A 17,633-nucleotide genomic window follows, 5' to 3' on the forward strand; every position below is an offset into this window, starting at 1 on the left:
AGGATCTGCATGGAATCCTGGTAATCTCTGCAGCCACATACAGTGTTCTCTGCCACTGACCCCCAAACTTGTCATTTAAGCTGAAAGACACTTCTTCTCATCTGGGCCACTAACAGCTGCCATCAGACACAGCAGCTTGTCCAGCATTTCAAAGGAGACCCAGCTGCAGTAACTACACAGTTCCCACCAAAAAAACTCACTGGATATTGGTGCCAGTCTCACAACAATAATACTTTAATACTTAATAACATTAATGTTATTAATACTTAATGTCATAATACTTAATAAAAAGTCATAATGACTTGATGTCATTAATACTTAATAACATTTCTGAACTTCTGAGTGAAACCTGGGTGCTGAAACTAGTCTGTGCACACTTGTGTCTAAGTTCTATATAAATTTTAACATAAAATAGTCTCTTGAGTTTTAAAAGCACTTAAATCACTGGGAGGAACATAAGAAAGCCCTGGTACTGAGAAAAAATAATGTTTAATAGGAAAAGTTAATCTGCATATATAAAGACCAAAACACAAAATACAACAGAATCAAATTATCATATAAATGATTGTAATTTATAAATATATGTACATATGTGTGCAAAGAAGTATTTTATATAAATATAATGTTAATGCTAGTCAACAGATAATGCACACTCAGTAAAACACAGTAAAATATGAATTCTTTTACAGACTGATTTATTGACTGTATGTAAGAAATTTTTTAAAAACCCAAACACCAAGCTTATTATCATTCAAACACAAAGACTGGAGAAGAAAGAAAAATGCTAACACTTTCCACAGGAGCTAAAAATGTAAAATCAATGCAGTTTTGCAAGATGAAGAAGAATAGTGTTTGTTTGGAGATATTGTATGTTGCCATTGTATTGGGAAAGAAGGCTGTGGAAAAAGTCAGACAAGTGCCATTGTGTCACACAACCCATGTCAGCAGAGATCTGAACAGAATGCTTTCAGATGGGAGATATTGAGGGGTTGAGGAGAGTGAAAAAACCCTGTATCTAATACAGTAAATTGAAACAGGTCAGATTCTCATGAAAAACAGTTTTCATCTGCCCAAACTGTAGTTCAAATTAAGTGAGCACAAATCCAAGCAAAGCTCTGGGAACTGATGTTCTTCAGCATCACACATATTGCCTGGGCCAGAAGAGCTTTCAGAAGAGCTTCCAGAAGAGCTGAAAACCAGCAGGGTTAAAATTCTGGTATCTTGTGTGCACTCACTCTCTTGCCAATGCACCGGCCTCATTGAAGAAGTCTAATGTTTATTGGAGCACATTAGTTCTTTTAAAAGAAGTCCTCTTCTTCTCCCTACTCCCTAACATTATTCCTTTATTTCAAAGTTATCCATGATCTCTTTCAAGCAGGAATCTTCCTCTAGAAAATCTTGAGAGAATCTGGGGTTAAGGTCCTTGTTGTCTCTTCTGCTGAAGTACTGCATTGGTGAGAGGCTGTGAAACTCTTTGCTCTGATCCAGGGCTGTGGTGCTCGTCCATCCTTCTGCTGCTCTGGTCACTCAATATCTGCCCTGTTTCCTAAAGCCTGTGGGCTCCCGTGATATTTCATACTACAGAGAATTTTCAGACAAGAAAAGAAGAGAAATAAGGACTCACAAAGGTCATCAAGTCTAACATTTGCATGAATGGCCCGTACAGGGTTTGATCCCACAACCTTGGTGTTATTAACCCAAACTGAGCTAATCTCAAGCCTCTGCTTCCTCTGTGGCTCCCTTGCAGAATTCAAGGATAAATCAGGCTTTTTTTTTTTTTTTTTTTTTGGAACATGCCTTCCACATAATGACACACCTCTGCTGACCAGGCTGCCCTGGGCCACAACAGTGCAAAAACTTCTGTATTATTCATGGCACTTCACACCTTTCCCCTCTGCAATGCTGCAGCAGCTGCAGGTGCTCTTGCTGTGAACCAGGCAGGAGGACACAACCCCCTGGGCATCACTCCCAGCTTAAACTGACTGAATCTTGCATGAGGCTGCAGCTCGGAGGTGCCACTGCAGCACCTGCTGACTCTACAGCAGCCTAGAAGAAGCTCAGGCGGTAGCAGCCTGTGATGCTTGCAGCTGAGGGATGAGTTTGGCTGGTGCAAATATCCTATGACACAGCAGACCACTGGGCTGCCAAGCTCTTGCTTTGACCATTGCTTTTCACATATCCTTCCTGTGGCTCAAGGATGACTAGAAAGGTCTTCATGAGTGCTGATCTCTGCACTGAGGAAATTTCCGTATTAAGATTTTTTTTTTCAGCTGCAGCTACATTGTTGGGTGCCTTTATACCACTTTGGCCTTCCAGACCAAGGAGGATGTACAGAGGGGAGCTTAGGTTCCAATAATGTCTGTAGCCCACAGTGCTACCGTTCAGGAATTCCATTCCCCCAGGACTATGTGAAACACTTACCATATCATCATAATCGCTCTCTGGAAAATGATCTCTGCTTCTGGAACGCATCTCATAGGGGTTGTTGGGTTGATATCCTGGGTTTGCATGGCCAGAGGTGGTCTGGACCCTGGGGAACATGCTTGGTCTGTCATCAGTGTACATGTCAGAATACCCTGACTGGATCAGGCTCCTCTTCTCTGGACTTTGTTTGTGCCTTGCTCTTTAGAGGAGATGAAAGAACAAAGGAGATTTTAAAAGACTGTTTAGTGTGCCTTACTTTTTAAGTCCAACTTAGAGATTTGTCCACTCCCACCTTGTTTTGAATGCTCAGCTCCATTCTGAAGTATGCAACAGATTTTTACAGCATAGAGTTTTTTTAGCTAGTGCAAAATCCTTATTTTGAACACACAGCAAAGCAGTTTCTATTCAACTGTAAGAAATATTCTTACCTGACTGAAATAACAGAGACTGCTATCACTAAACACAGGATAATGGCTCCAAACACTGTGCCCACTATTATAAGGATGAGTTCACTGTCTGGGGGGAAAAAAGCAAAAAAGAAATGTGTCAACTGATAACTCACAGTGAATATTGAAAAACGAGGGAAGGGGAAGGGATTTATTTTCAGGCTCCTGGTGCTTACAACATTTTGTGGACACAGAAAGATGTAAATTAAGGATCTGCATTAAAGACCATCTCTGATGGATGGATGTTTTGACTCCAGCTCTGGGTCCTAATACTGTGCACTGAATGGTTTTACACATAGCTATAGGTGAGGGACAGGAACAACTGGGAGGGTGTAGGGGTTGTTTAAGCTAGTATTGACACTAAACCATGTAGTTAGGTGTCAAATAGGCTCTTCCCATGCCCTAGGCACATAAGACAACAGAGAAATTTCACTTTCTTTTCCCCTAACATAGTCCTCCTATAATGAAGAATGGTGGCACCCCTAAAGGCCACCACTTTTTTGTTATCTCAGACAGATTAAGCATTACTAGGTATTTTTCTGATTAAAAATCAGAAATTCTTGTACTTACTGTCAGTGCATTCCTCCCCGGAGAAGCCCACTGTACAACTACAGAAGAGAAAAAGGGGAAGGATAGACAGAAAGAAAAAATTATCTTTAGAGTCCCATTTAATCCAAACCATTCTATGATCACAAAACAATAATATATTTCACCCCTTTATCAGCAATTTCTCCACAAAGTGTGTTCCTTACAGGTTTCCTCTTTACCCTATCTTACTGTTACTTTCATTGAAGTGAAACAATCTGAGATTTTTCAGAGTGATTGGTGATCTTGGCACTTAACGTTTCAGGATCTCAGTCTGAAAAATGTTAAAAGGACCTAATTTTTCTAAAGAACTAAACTCTGCATCTTTGAGCCACTTAGAATTGCCATGCAATGTCTTTAACAAAAGCCTCAGTATAAGGTCTATAAGGACAGGTAACTCTACCTTCCTCTCATAGTAGTTTCTTATATTTAAAATATATCAACTTTATGGTAAGAAATGTTTCATTTGCAGCAATAATAACTACAAAAAGAGTTGAATTCATGGGTATGGGAGTGAGTCTCCCTGTTTATCCACCAGAGCAGAGCACAACCAGTCACTCACTTGGCCTCACCAGCAAACACCCTTGTTCTGTTCTGATCCTGAGCTAACAGAAATAATTTCAGAGAGGAAACCAAGCAGGAATTAAGGTCTGAAAGTTATTGGGAAACAGTCCCCACCAATAGCAGTGCAAACATTGCAGGGACTGGAGGCACATCTTGCTCTTATGCCTGTTGCTTACTAAACACTTCAGCAGAGCAGCTCCCATGCTCAGCCACGCTGCCAGAGCAGTTTGTGTTGACGTGGTGAAGGACTTTGTCCTCACTGACTCAGGGGTGACCTTGGGCCTCCTGCCTCTCCTCCCAGGTGTTATGAGTGCACACAAAGGACTAATGCCAAGGAGTGAAAATGCCCCAACTTGTGACACCATGGCTTGTGACACCCCCTGCCTTCCCCCTGGGCAGCTCTCTGATTCCCGTAGCTGCAGCCTGCTCTGGCCTGCAGCTGGCCCTGTGGCAGATGCTCTCCTCCCCTACCCTCACCTACAGCACAGGAATGCAATAAAAAGCTGAATACTCACGCCACACATTCTTCAACCTTGGTTTTGAAGTTAATCATACATTTGCATATTGGACCATCTTCTTCTTGTACACAGTACTTGTTTATTGCTGCAGAGCAGTTTGCACTGCAAACTGTATTTTCAGGGAGAAAAACATAAGTGAATTGCAGGTAGAAGATTTTTTTATTGCTCTAAACACACACCCACCCCTCTCCTGTGCTTTAAAGAATCCAAATGGCTTTTTTAGGACTATACCCATGTAAAGCAAAAACTGGAATGTAAAATCACAAAATTAAAAGTAAACAGGCTGTGTTCAAAACCATCCAACTTCATCAAAAAGGAAATCTGGCTAGGCTGCATCTTGCATAGGCAAGCAATGGCCTGAAGTTTGATCTCACAGCAGATGATTTGTATGGCAAACTGTATCAGTTCCAGTCAGGCATGGGACCACAAAGGCCTACACTGGATCACATCTCACTGGGACTTACTGTAGCCAGCTTTCATAGCTTTATCTTGGACTTTTGAATTATTTTTTTATTTTTCTTAAAATCTTGCATGTTAGACTTTTTTTTTCTTTTTAATTTTTTTTTTAACTTCTGTAGTGTAAAAGTTTTAGTTTCCATAGGAAGAAAAGAAGGTGTTTCTAAGAAAATTAGCTACATCCCAGGGCTTTGAAGGGTAGCTAAAATATAAACAGAGCACTCACTTAAAGACTCAAAACAAGAAAGTAAATAAAACCATAACAACTAACAGTTTCTAAAAATGACAGAAATCATTCTTCTCACAAATGCCTGTCTAAATCCGGGTAATGCAAATCTAGAATTATGAACAAGAGACAGAGCGTTAACAGGTTATTGTAGTGCATCATGAGACTTCCAGTTCTGTCAGCTTTCTTCAAGTAACCTGTAGAATTTATTCCCAAAATATGTCCTAGCAGAGAAGGCTGTGAGTATAGGATTCAATTTGTTCCATCCTTTACCTGCTTAGGTTTCAGTTCTTAGCAGGACTCTTAACAGTGCATTTAAGGACTTGCCTACTCACTGGTTTCAGTGATGATTTTATCAAGTTTTAATAATTTATTCTGCTGGAATAAAATTATGGATTTGTTCGAAGTGAAATGTGAGGATGTGTTTTTATGGCTTTCTTAACAGGATGCACATTTCCTGATTTTTAGAGGTCAGCACATTTGCCCAGCACCTTTGTCAAAGAGGGACCAAGACAAGGAAGAAGCAGATCAGTCTTTCAAGGATAGAGAAAGCAACAAGGCTCTTACCTGGACAAGAATAATCACTCCATTTTGTCTTTTCTAAACCAAATTTGCATTTGCATTCTGGAAACCGTTTCTCTTCACACTCTGTGGTTTTAGGATCACATTCATAAAAGGCACAATGTTTTGCCTCTTTAAAAGAGAAACAGGGAGCAAAGTTAAATACCCTTTCATAGAAAGCAGTGCACTTGCCCAGTAAATGATAAACCAATTATTTAATAATTCTAAATAGAAAAAAATTATAACTCCTTTTCTTGGGACATCAATATTTCAGACTGTCAGACCAGCCCTTTTTCCCTCCTTGCTCTTAATAGTTGTGGTCCTGTTTCCATCACATCTTCTGACCTTTTGTTTCTCAGCCTCCTTCAACTATCTCCAAACCTTCCTGGCTCCAGTCCATGAAAAGAGACATTCTTCCTGTAAGTTCATATTCTGAAAACTCACTTTTGGACTCACTTAAAAAAAAACCAAAACAATAAAAAACAAAAAACCCTACAGAGAAAAATCATAACTGTTCTCCTAGTTTTTTCCCAGCTGAGCTGTGAGACCCAGATTCCATACAGTTCTAGACAGATATAATGTGACTGCACTGGTGCCTTGGGAGCTCCCAGTGGTTTTCTATTTCCTTCTCACAGCTGAGGATACAGTCACCTTCACACAACAAACTCAGGCTTTAAGCCATGAAATGTACTCTTTATTATTAGCTATGCCTTTTTAAAAAGCTGATTTCAAAACAGGAACTAATATTAAAAGAAAAAAGAAAAAACATCCTTATTTTAATTTCAAACTCTCTCTCCCAGTATTACACCTTTAATAATGCAAGACTACTGGTTTAGATCAGCAAATGCCTTAGCTCATTAGCTAATCAGTGAGGCCTTATTTCAATTACCATGGCTTATTATGGGAGAAGTCTAAAGAGAGTTTCATCCTATTTTGCCAGCAAAATACTTACTTATTCTCTGACGCATAATATATATCTGTATATATTTTATCCTGATTTTTCCCACTTCTTAACACTCAGCAGGTTAAAACCACCATGACATTGCTTACCAGGGAAAAATATTTACCTTTTCTTCTTTACACAGGGAGTAGGAAGCCTTAATAAGACAAAAGAGACTAGCACTGAATTGTTGACTCATCGAAATTACCCGAGATTGAACATTCAGCTCCTTAAAATCAACAAGGCTTATGATTTGATGGGCTCCTATGCCCACAGAAATCTTCCAACCAGGTTTTAACAGTCTCTGTTTCTGCTGATTAGCTGCTTCCCTAGCAAGGAGTTACATACCCTGAGAAGACGTGACAAAGGACTGGTTATTGATTGCAGCTGCTATTGCATTGCTAACTGTAGTTTCATTTCGATCTGATTTGTCTGTGAACAGGTTTGCCACTGTTACATTCAGTCCTGGACCAGAATTTCTGCTTTCACTCTGGTTTAGAGGTCTGAAAGGGACAGACAGTACCATTTTAAAGTCTCACATAATCCATATAGCAAGCTAGCAAAGCTACCTAGATGCAAGCTAGACGCAAAGATGAGAGAAAATCTACCAAATCTCCCTCCCTCCCCCCATAAAGTAGGTAGTTGCCAAGAGACCTGAAAATGAGTGTAAGCCTTGCTCAGGAATACATTAACAGCCATCTTTCCAGTAGGTCCAGGTGTAAATAGGTAGCTGCTGTATTTAATGATAACAGCACTGCTCCTTTGTGTGCTTTTGATACAGAACTAGCATTTTCTAGCTGGGTTAACCTCAAACCACCTGCAATGTGGAGAACCTCATCTCTTAGACCCTAACTTCCATCAGCCTGTGGGTTTATCCAGGCGTGACGTGGAGAACCCACCCTGAAGGGTGGTGAGGATAATTCAGGGTGTGATCACCATGAATGCAGACAGGGCTGTTTGCCATGTAGAGGTATCTGTGCAGGCCACACACGACCTGGGTTGGGTTCAGCTCACAGCAACCTCCCTGGTGTGAGGTGGAGAGCAGCAGTGACTTCCCTGTTCTTCAGCTAAACCTCCTGCTGCCAGGATATGCACACAAATATGCTGCAGTGGCAGATTGCTGCATTCCTTGAGGTGTTACTGTGCCCCACGTCACAGCTGCTCTGCTGGAAGTTACTGCCCCCACAGCTCTGTTAGGACAACATTCTGCTTAGCTGATTAATCCCTGAGGTGCCCTGAAAGGGTTGACATTGTGTGCTAGCATGCCAGGTTTTGCTTCATAGGGGTTAGGAAACACAGAGGAGCTGGCAGAGCTCTGGGGTCAGTAACCTGTAACAGATGGGGATGGGAAAAAAGAGACATCTCACAGGGGCTACCTAGACCAGCAAGAGACCTATGCCCACAGCTACACCACAACCCATTCAGCAGCATCTTTTCTCAACCTGCCATCAGGAGACACCAACAAATGCACAATAAAATACATTTGTTATGCCTTCTGTAACGAGGGTTTTTAAATTACGCTGGGACTCCAAGCTGGGTGGCACTCCCAATGGTCACAGGAACTCAGAGTTAACTGTTAGAATTTCAGACATGTCAGATATCACAGGACTGCTAGCTACAGCACAGTGCTGCATCCTACATGGTGCTAGCAGCAGGACATACAGAGTGGGGCTGCCTCAGCCTGCCCATTTCACAGAAACACTGGGATAAAAATGGGGCCAGCATCCCTCCTTTATGGGGAAGCATTCTGAGCTGAACTCATCCCATTTTTTTATTGAATTGAGAACTTCACAGGAAACAGATTAAAATGAGGTATGTGGAAGTATGTAGTATGCAAAAAAAAAACCAGCAAACTTACTCAATTTTCTTGATGACAGTTTCTACATAGCCTGGTAGATTTTTGAAGGCCTCCTTAAACTATAAAAGAGAAAGAAATTGGAGTTCAAGGCAAGCAGACACATAGCCCAAAATCACATGAACCACTGAGGCTTCAGCAGTAAAGTTTTTATACAGAATATGCTACTATAGGCACAATGATATATGATGCTCTTCTGTAGCCATATCATGAAAAAAATGCTGGACAAAAAATTGAGAAATTTTTTTAACACTCTGGAGGAACAACTTTTGGTCACTTTCTGAGACAACATTCATAGTAAGCAATATAATAATATGCAGAAATTGATAACCATTTTTGATCATTCCTGATTAACATTGTGAATATTTTTTAATCAGATGTCTGGTAGAGTTGCATATATATTTTTCCTTACTGCCAGACAGAGAAATAAGGAAGTCCACTTGTTTCAACATGGCAGTATAAATGAAACTGATCATCTTATTTCTCCAGGAAATCTATTACCAAATATTACGTATAATCATAGAATTATAAAAAAATGTGCAGTATCCATTTCACTAAAAACACTAAAATACTAATACTGGCAGACTTATGGAAGAGGGTTGTTATTTGGTATTTAGACACAGCTGGACGGCCATTTGGAAAAGTTTGCGCTGTGTGGAGCCAATAATTTTCTTTTTAAAAAAATTAAAGCTGTTCATTTTTACTCATACCACTGAGTATTATGGAGCCTTCAGCAAACAGCGGAGATCAGAAACTCAATAGGCTGGAAAACTTCACTCAGCCCCATTGTTTCTGGAGAAGGAATGGTCAAAGATGGAGAGCAATTTATATGAGAACTCCCCAGAACAGAAATAGGAGTAAAAATGCAGATATTACTTCAGGGATTCCCTTCACTTCAGCAAGAGTCATGCACGTGCTCATCTGAGGGCAAAATTCAAGTCTTTCATAAATAGGTCTAAACTAATGTGAAGCATTCTTTGAAACAAGCAGATCTCTTGTAGAGAGGAGCTTTTCTAGGCCCCACATTAAAGAGAGTGTCCTCTCTGTCTGCATGACATCTAAAATAGCTTTAAATATATGGGAGGAAAAACCATTGTCACTCACAAATGCTGATACATTGTTGGACAGTTCTTGATACTCTGTGGAATTTACAATTTCAAGATTTTTGCTGTAAGGTGTGTTCACTAAAATGGAGACTGGGTATACGTCCCCTGGAATGAGAACAGAGAGTGTAAATTAGAAAGCATTCAGGAAAGCTCAGTTTCACCTTAGAGTTCTCCAGCTTTTAGGGATGGGGAAATACAATGCAGAAAATAAATCAGTGCTATTTTTCATATACAGCAGGGATTAGCAGAGGACAAATCAACTCAGTCACAATGGGGGATATACTTTGGCTGCCTGGGTAGAAGGCAGGATTCTGGGCCCAAACAATCTGTCCTGTATATGAAACTGAGTAACATTAAACTGTCAGCATGGCCTGAAGCTACAAGACTTTTTGCAAGGTGTTACAGAATTTGGTGAGAAAAAATGTGTATCAAGTACTCCAAATTTGCACCTATTAAGCAGCTAATGTGGTTCACTGTGGTTTACAGAGAAAGTAATTCAGAATCAACCTGCTTCTTAAGCTTCACAAGTAAATTTGAGAATCCTGCTTGCTGATCCTTAAATAAGAAGCCCTATTTTCCCACATGCTTGGCCTTCAGAAGCATTTCAGAGATGTATTTCCACAGAACTCTGATGAGTGTTTAGCAATGAGGAAAATCCATCCGGTTGTTCACAAGTTTGCTCTTTTTTAAATCATTGTCATTAATATCAATGCCAGGTTTACACTTGCATTTTTTTCCCTGCTTTTCACTCATTTCAATCTCCTGCACCCCTGACAGAGAATTCACCTTCTTTTCCTAGAACATTAACCTCCTTGGCTGTCACTGTTTTGCAAGATTGCAATCTAGGTCATTGTAGGAGTGGCTGCCTGCAAAGCAAGAAATCACTCAGCAGTCACTTTCCCAGACTGATTGTGTTTTCAATTATAACATGACAACAAAGCTATATGGAAAGCAAAATCCACCTGAGCAGGTAACTAAAAGCATTGATGCCTTCCTGCAACTCACCTTTCGAACACTCCTTATTGCTGTAGTAGTATCCATATTGGCACACACAGGTGTAATTGCTATGTAAGGAAACACACGTAGCTGAACTTGTTCCACAAGGATCTCCACGGCAGAAATCCGCTAATACCAAGATGAAACATATTGATATTAGGGTTTCTGTGAGTTTCTGCAATAGCTAGCTCAACATAAAGTCATTCATACATTGAGTAGTTCACATATACTTCTAGTAAGGGAATCTACCAGATATGTTTTAGAGAGTATAGATGCAATTGCAGAGCATACATCTGTATATCTGGCTTGTTTAATATATAGTAACTGCTTTCCCCACACAATCCAGCAGGATATCACCACGGAGTATGGCTGAAATTCATTATCTGTCATACTGAGCATTCAGAGTTCAACTCTACTTAACACAACTAAAACCAAATAAAGGAAAGAAGGGAGATCAAGGCTTGCCAAAAGCAGTGACTGTCAGAAAAATTCAGACTGCAATAGCCTGTGTATCTTTAATAGTGCACTGGAACATACTTGCCTTATAATGACATGTCATAGCACAGTCCTTTACTGCAGACACATCAATAAAATGAGAACTCCAAAGTGAATCATAATATATTTTCTCAGAGTAATTATATATATATTCTGTAAGGTTTTAAAGTATGCATTTTATATCTATATATAATTTAAGTGGTTAATAAGAAATTAAAATTTATATTTCTATACATCTTATATATAGGATGGCAATTACAGTTCTCTTTCAAGATATCAAATTCTGGTTTTCACCCTGCCTTGTTTTTTACACTTCACTCCATAAGTACAGTCTCATGGATGAGACATTTTCTGTGAAATGGGGAGAAAAAGAGGAATTCTCATTCATACCCCAAAAAATAAAAAATAAACACTCAATGAATTTTCATTTCCTAAAAGGTTCACTTCCAATTTTTTTTTCCAGAGAACCTAGTGAAATCAATTTTTTTTCCTGATGAAAAAGAGCCCAAGCACAAAGCTACAACAATTGTGAACTCCTCCAAACATACTCCACTTGCAGCAAGGCCCCTCAGGGAAGAGTGGCAGGGAGATACAGCATTGAATGAGGACTTTTGCCTACATTGGAAGGCCCTACTGGGACTGAAGAAGGTGGGGTATGGAGAGCTCCAGGACAGACAGATGCCCTGTCCCCCAGACATAGTTCCTGGCCCCAGCCCTATGCCAGGCTCTGCCCCAGCTCCCTCCCTGCCTGTGCTCCAGCAGCCTCAGGCACAGCTCCCTGCAGGGCCAGGTCACCTCTTTGCAGAGATTCTCTTGTATCCTTGCCTGCTGAAAGAGGCAAAGCCAACGAGCATGAAAAAACCAACCTCCACCAATCTTCCCCAACACATTCTCCCTGCAGCAAAGGCCAGCAGGAAAAGAGGGAAGAGTGGAGGATATTCATGGCCACCATCTGGTCAGCTTTGTCTCTATTGGAAGAGGAATATGGGAAACCCAAGGGAGGGGAACTCCTTCCTGTCTGAGGAGCCTACAAAGCTCACAAGGATTTGGTTATTCCAAGCAGTCCCTAGAAAATGCATCATGAGCATATTTGCTATGTACATGTAGGTGCTGAGGTAGGCGTGTATGTTGTACCAGGATCTGTTCCATTTACAGTACTGTTATCTGAAGAAGGGAAGAGAAGAGACATGGCAGCAGAGCCAAGCATTGTCTGTTCAAAAATCATCAAGCTGGGAGTGGAGGACGACAGGCATGGCCTGCTCCCTATGCCAGAGCCATGGCCCCTGGCCTATCCATTCTGGGCTGTGCCCCACAACCCTCCCTGCCCATGCTCCAACAGCCTCAGGAACAGTTGTTCTTGCACGGCCTTGGGCATCTCTTTGCAAGGATCACCTTGCACCTAGGCCTGGTGCGACAGGCAAAGGCACCAAGCATGGAACCAGCAACCTGCCCTAATCTTCCCCAACACTTTACAACAAAGACCAGCAGGAAAACATGGAAGAGTTGAAAACTTTTCAAGGTCATGGTCTGGGAAAATTTGTCTTCAATTGGAGAAGAATTCTGAGAAGCCCAGGCAGGGGAACTCCTCCCTGCTTCAGTATCTACAGTGCTCCATGGAATCTGCGTCCTGCAAGCTGTCCCCAGAAGGGGAAGCCTGAAAGCTTTTCTCCTTACCTGAAGATTCTGTTGGTGGCACCACTGGTGGCTCAGTAGCTGTCACATTATCAGTACTGTTTCCTGAAAAATGAAAGACAAGAGACATGGCAGCACTCCCTAGCATTGACTCTCCAAAAAGCCTTGATGAATTCTGTGGTCTTTCTCTCATAGTCCTTCTCTCACACCCTGCTCTTGGACGACTCCTTCCAACATCTGCACTCCCTCACAGTGGCATTGGGTACAGATCATGTGGCTGGAAGCCAGAGGCACAAAGTCTTTCCCAAAGATGGATGATCAGGATGGGGACGTGATGCTGCGAATGCTGAGCACATTCCTCCCCAGCATCAGGCTGGGAATCAAGGATGACAGGCACAATCTGCCCCGTGGTGCTCAGCCATGGCCCCTCTGATTTCTCCCTGCTGGGCTGTGCCCCACATCCCTCCCTGCCAAAGCTCCAACAGCCTCAGGAACAGCTCCCTGCAGGGCCTTGGGCACCCCTTTGCATGGAACCCATTGTACCCCACAATCCAAACACCATCACAGGAGACAAAGACTCCAAGCATGAAATCAGCAGCCTCCCCTAATCTTTGCCATCATATTTGCTTTACAAAAAACACCAGCAGAGAAAGATGGAAGAATGGAAGATTTTTCAAGATCATGGTCTAGGTTACTTGGTCTACAGTAGTAGTACAGCTCACAGAAACCCAGGCAGGGGAACACCTCCCTGCTTGGGTATCTGCAGTGCTCCCTGGAACCTGCAGGCTGTCCCCAGAAGGGGAAGCCTGAAAGCCTTTCTCCTTACCTGAAGGTTCTGTTGGTGGCACCTCTGGTGCCTCAGAAGCTGTCACATTATCAGTATTGTTTCCTGAAAAATGAAAGACAAGAGACATGGCAGCACTGCCAAGCATTGATGGCTCAAAAGGCCTTGGGGAATTGTGTTTCTCTCTCATAGTCCTTCTCTCACACCCTACTCTTGGAGTCCTCCTTACCAGCAGCAGTTTCGTACCCTCCCTGCCTTTCCCCTCCACGTGACAAATGCTGAGTTGTAGGCTCCTTGCAGTAGCACTGGCTCTCAGAGCAGGCTCTGAGGCATCCCAGGCACAAGCACACAGCCTCTGCACTCAGCGCTACCAGACCACCCTTTAAAACTTCATATGTTCTCTTCCAGAGCAGTGGAAGGATGACTGTCTTTGCTAACACACACTCCTGTGCTGTAGCAGATTCTGACAGCAGGAGATTTCTATTCCAGGAATGCTTCTTCAGCTACATGCTCATCAGCAGTGTCTAGGCCGATCATCCTGGGCACAGCCTGCACATCTGCACTCCCGCATACTGGCCTTGGGCACAGGCTCATGGCTGGAAGCCAGGGGCACAAAGTGTTTCCCAAAGCTTGGCCATCATTATGGGAGGTGGGGTGCTGGCAGGAGGGATGTGCCTGTGCAAGCCCACCATGGACGAAGAGCTGGGGGACGGAGGAGGCTGCGCCTCCTCAGGGTGATCCCAGCAGGACCTTTGACCCTTCAGGCTGGGACTCGCCAGCATCAGGCTGGGAATCAAGGATGACAGGCACAGTCTGCTCCACGGTGCCCAGCCATGGCCCCTGGCCTCTCCATGCTGGGCTGTGCCCTCATCCCTCCCTGCCCATGTTCCAACAGCCTCAGGAACAACTCCCTGCAGGGCCTTGGGCACCCCTTTACATAGAACCCCTTGTACTGTACAATCCACCCAGTGGCACAGGAGGCAAAGGCACCAAGCATGGATTCAGCAGCCTGCCCTAACCTTCCCCAATACATTTACTTCAAAACAAAGACCAGCATGGAAAGACTGAAGAATGGAAGATTTTTAAAGATCATGGTCGAGGTAATGTAGTCTCCAGTTGAAGAAAAACTCTGAGAAGCCCAGGCAGGGGAACTCCTCCCTGCTTGGGTATCTGCAGTGCTCCCTGGAACCTGCGTCCTGCAAGCTGTCCCCAGAAGGGGAAGCCTGAAAGCTTTTCTCCCTACCTGAAGATTCTGTTGGTGGCACCACTGGTGGCTGCGTAGCTGTCTCATTACCAGTATTGTTTCCTGAAAAAATGAAAGACAAGAGACATGGCAGCACTGCCTAGCATCGACTCTCCAACAAGCCTTGATGAATTCTGTGATCTTTCTCTCATAGTCCTTCTCTCACACCCTGCTCTTGGACTTCTCCTTACCACATCTGCAATCTCCCATGCTGGCATTTGGCACAGATTCAGGTGGCTGGAAGCCAGAGGCACAAAGTCTTTCCCAAAGCTGGATGATCAGGATGGGGAGGTGTCTCTGGGGATGCTGAACACATCCCTCCCCTGCATCAGGCTGGGAATCAAGGATGACAGGCACAGTCTGCTCCACGGTGCCCAGCCATGGCCCCTGGCCTCTCCATGCTGGGCTGTGCCCTCATCCCTCCCTGCCCATGCTCCAACAGCCTCAGGAACAACTCCCTGCAGGGCCTTGGGCACCCCTTTACATAGAACCCCTTGTACTGTACAATCCACCCAGTGGCACAGGAGGCAAAGGCACCAAGCATGGATTCAGCAGCCTGCCCTAACCTTCCCCAATACATTTACTTCAAAACAAAGACCAGCATGGAAAGACTGAAGAATGGAAGATTTTTAAAGATCATGGTCGAGGTAATGTAGTCTCCAGTTGAAGAAAAACTCTGAGAAGCCCAGGCAGGGGAACTCCTCCCTGCTTGGGTATCTGCAGTGCTCCCTGGAACCTGCGTCCTGCAAGCTGTCCCCAGAAAGGGAAGCCTGAAAGCTTTTCTCCCTACCTGAAGATTCTGTTGGTGGCACCACTGGTGGCTGCGTAGCTGTCTCATTACTAGTAGTGTTTCCTGGAAAAGGGAAGACAAAAGACATGGCAGCACTGCCTAGCATTGACACCCCAAAAAGCCTTGATGAATTCTGTGGTCTTTCTCTCATAGTCCTTCTCTCACACCCTGCTCTTGGACTTCTCCTTAACACATCTGCAATCTCCCATGCTGGCATTTGGCACAGATTCAGGTGGCTGGAAGCCAGAGGCACAAAGTCTTTCCCAAGGCTGGATGATCAGGAAGCGGAGGTGATGCTGGGGATGCTGAACACATCCCTCCCCAGCATCAGGCTGGGAATCAAGGATGACAGGCACAATCTGCCCTGTGGTGCCCAGCCATGGCCCCTGGCCTCTCCCTGCTGGGCTGTGCCCCACATCCCTCCCTGCCCATGCTCCAACAGCCTCAGGAACAGCTCCCTGCAGGGCCTTGGGCACCCCTTTGAGAGGATCACCTTCTACCCAGGCCAGGTGCGACAGGCAAAGGCACCAAGCATGGAAAGAGCAGCCTACTCTAATCTTCCCCCACACACTTGCTTTACAAAAAGATCAGAATGGAAAGAGGGAAGAGTGGAAGATTTTTCAAGATCATGGTCTGGGTAACTTTGCCTACAATGGGAGTACTCAAGAGAAACCCAGGCAGGGGAACTCCTCCCTGCTTGGGTATCTGAAATGCTCCCTGGAACCTGCTTACAGCAAGCTGTCGCCAGAAAGGGAAGCCTGAAAGCTTTTCTCCTTACCTGAAGGTTCTGTTGGTGGCACCTCTGGTGCCTCAGTAGCTGTCACATTAGCAGTATTGTTTTCTGAAAAATGAAAGACAAGAGACATGGCAGCACTGCCAAGCATTGACACCCCAAAAAGCCTTGATGAATTCTGTGGTCTTTCTCTCACACTCCTTCTCTCACAACCTACTCTTAGACTCCTCCTTCCCACATCTGCACTCCCTCACAGTGGCATTGGGCACAGGCTTATGTGGCTGGATGCCAGAGGCACAAATTCTTTCCTAAAGCTGGATTATCAGGATGTGGAGGTGACTGGGGATGCGGTGGACATCCCTCCCCAGCATCAGGCTGGGAATCAAGGATGACAGGCACTCTTCGCACTGTAGTGCTCAGGCATGGCCACTGACCTCTCCATGCTGGGCTGTGCCCCACATCCCTCCATGCCCATGCTCCAACAGCGTCAGGAACAGGTCCCTGCAGGGCCTTGGGCACCCCTTTGAGAGGATCACCTTGTACCCAGGCCAGGTGCGACAGGCAAAGGCACCAAGCATGGAAAGAGCAGCCTACTCTTATCTTCCCCCACACATTTGCTTTATAAAGAGATCGGCATGCAAAGAGGGAAGAGTGGAAGATTTTTCAAGACCATGGTCTGGGTAACTTTGCCTACAATGGGAGAACTCAAGAGAAACCCAGGCAGGGGAACTCCTCCCTGCTTGGGTATCTGCAGTGCTCCCTGGAACCTGCTTACAGCAAGCTGTCCCCAGAAGGGGAAGCCTGAAAGCTTTTCTCCTTACCTGAAGGTTCTGTTGGTGGCACCTCTGGTGCCTCAGTAGCTGTCACATTAGCAGTATTGTTTCCTGAAAAATGAAAGACAAGAGACATGGCAGCACTGCCAAGCATTGACGGCTCAAAAGGCCTTGGGGAATTGTGTTTCTCTCTCATAGTCCTTCTCTCACACCCTACTCTTGGAGTCCTCCTTACCAGCAGCAGTTTCGTACCCTCCCTGCCTTTCCCCTCCACGTGACAAATGCTGAGTTGTAGGCTCCTTGCAGTAGCACTGGCTCTCAGAGCAGGCTCTGAGGCATCCCAGGCACAAGCACACAGCCTCTGCACTCAGCGCTACCAGACCACCCTTTAAAACTTCATATGTTCTCTTCCAGAGCAGTGGAAGGATGACTGTCTTTGCTAACACACACTCCTGTGCTGTAGCAGATTCTGACAGCAGGAGATTTCTATTCCAGGAATGCTTCTT

At 44.1% G+C, this 17,633-nt stretch overlaps 1 protein-coding gene across 1 annotated transcript; it reads right to left on the minus strand.

Annotated features, from left to right (window-relative positions):
• Window positions 1-322: 322 nt before the first annotated feature.
• MUC13 (mucin 13, cell surface associated) lies at window positions 323-17,414 on the minus strand. Its single transcript, XM_074548822.1, has 16 exons — window positions 17,176-17,414; window positions 16,400-16,462; window positions 15,622-15,684; window positions 14,832-14,894; window positions 13,631-13,693; window positions 12,847-12,909; window positions 10,687-10,806; window positions 9,680-9,786; window positions 8,579-8,637; window positions 7,069-7,223; window positions 5,787-5,912; window positions 4,535-4,646; window positions 3,441-3,478; window positions 2,853-2,940; window positions 2,422-2,623; window positions 323-1,578 (listed from the first exon to the last, which is right to left on the minus strand). Exons 1-16 carry the CDS (start codon window positions 17,321-17,323, stop codon window positions 1,528-1,530), a joined length of 1,521 nt encoding a protein of 506 aa, XP_074404923.1. The 5' UTR covers window positions 17,324-17,414; the 3' UTR covers window positions 323-1,527.
• Window positions 17,415-17,633: the final 219 nt, after the last annotated feature.

Source organism: Zonotrichia albicollis, chromosome 10 (assembly GCF_047830755.1).
Source record: "Zonotrichia albicollis isolate bZonAlb1 chromosome 10, bZonAlb1.hap1, whole genome shotgun sequence".
NCBI lineage: Eukaryota > Metazoa > Chordata > Aves > Passeriformes > Passerellidae > Zonotrichia > Zonotrichia albicollis.

Bases quoted from the DNA above. Each gene is read 5' to 3' on its own strand.
- MUC13 (XM_074548822.1), bottom strand. From the start codon at position 17,323: ATGAGAGAGAAACACAATTCCCCAAGGCCTTTTGAGCCGTCAATGCTT. The intron at 13,694-14,831 runs GTAGGGAGAAAA...TTCATTTTTCAG, and splicing joins GCCACCAACAGAATCTTCAG to GAAACAATACTGATAATGTG. The intron at 4,647-5,786 runs GTAAGAGCCTTG...CTGAAAATACAG, and splicing joins GAGTGATTATTCTTGTCCAG to TTTGCAGTGCAAACTGCTCT.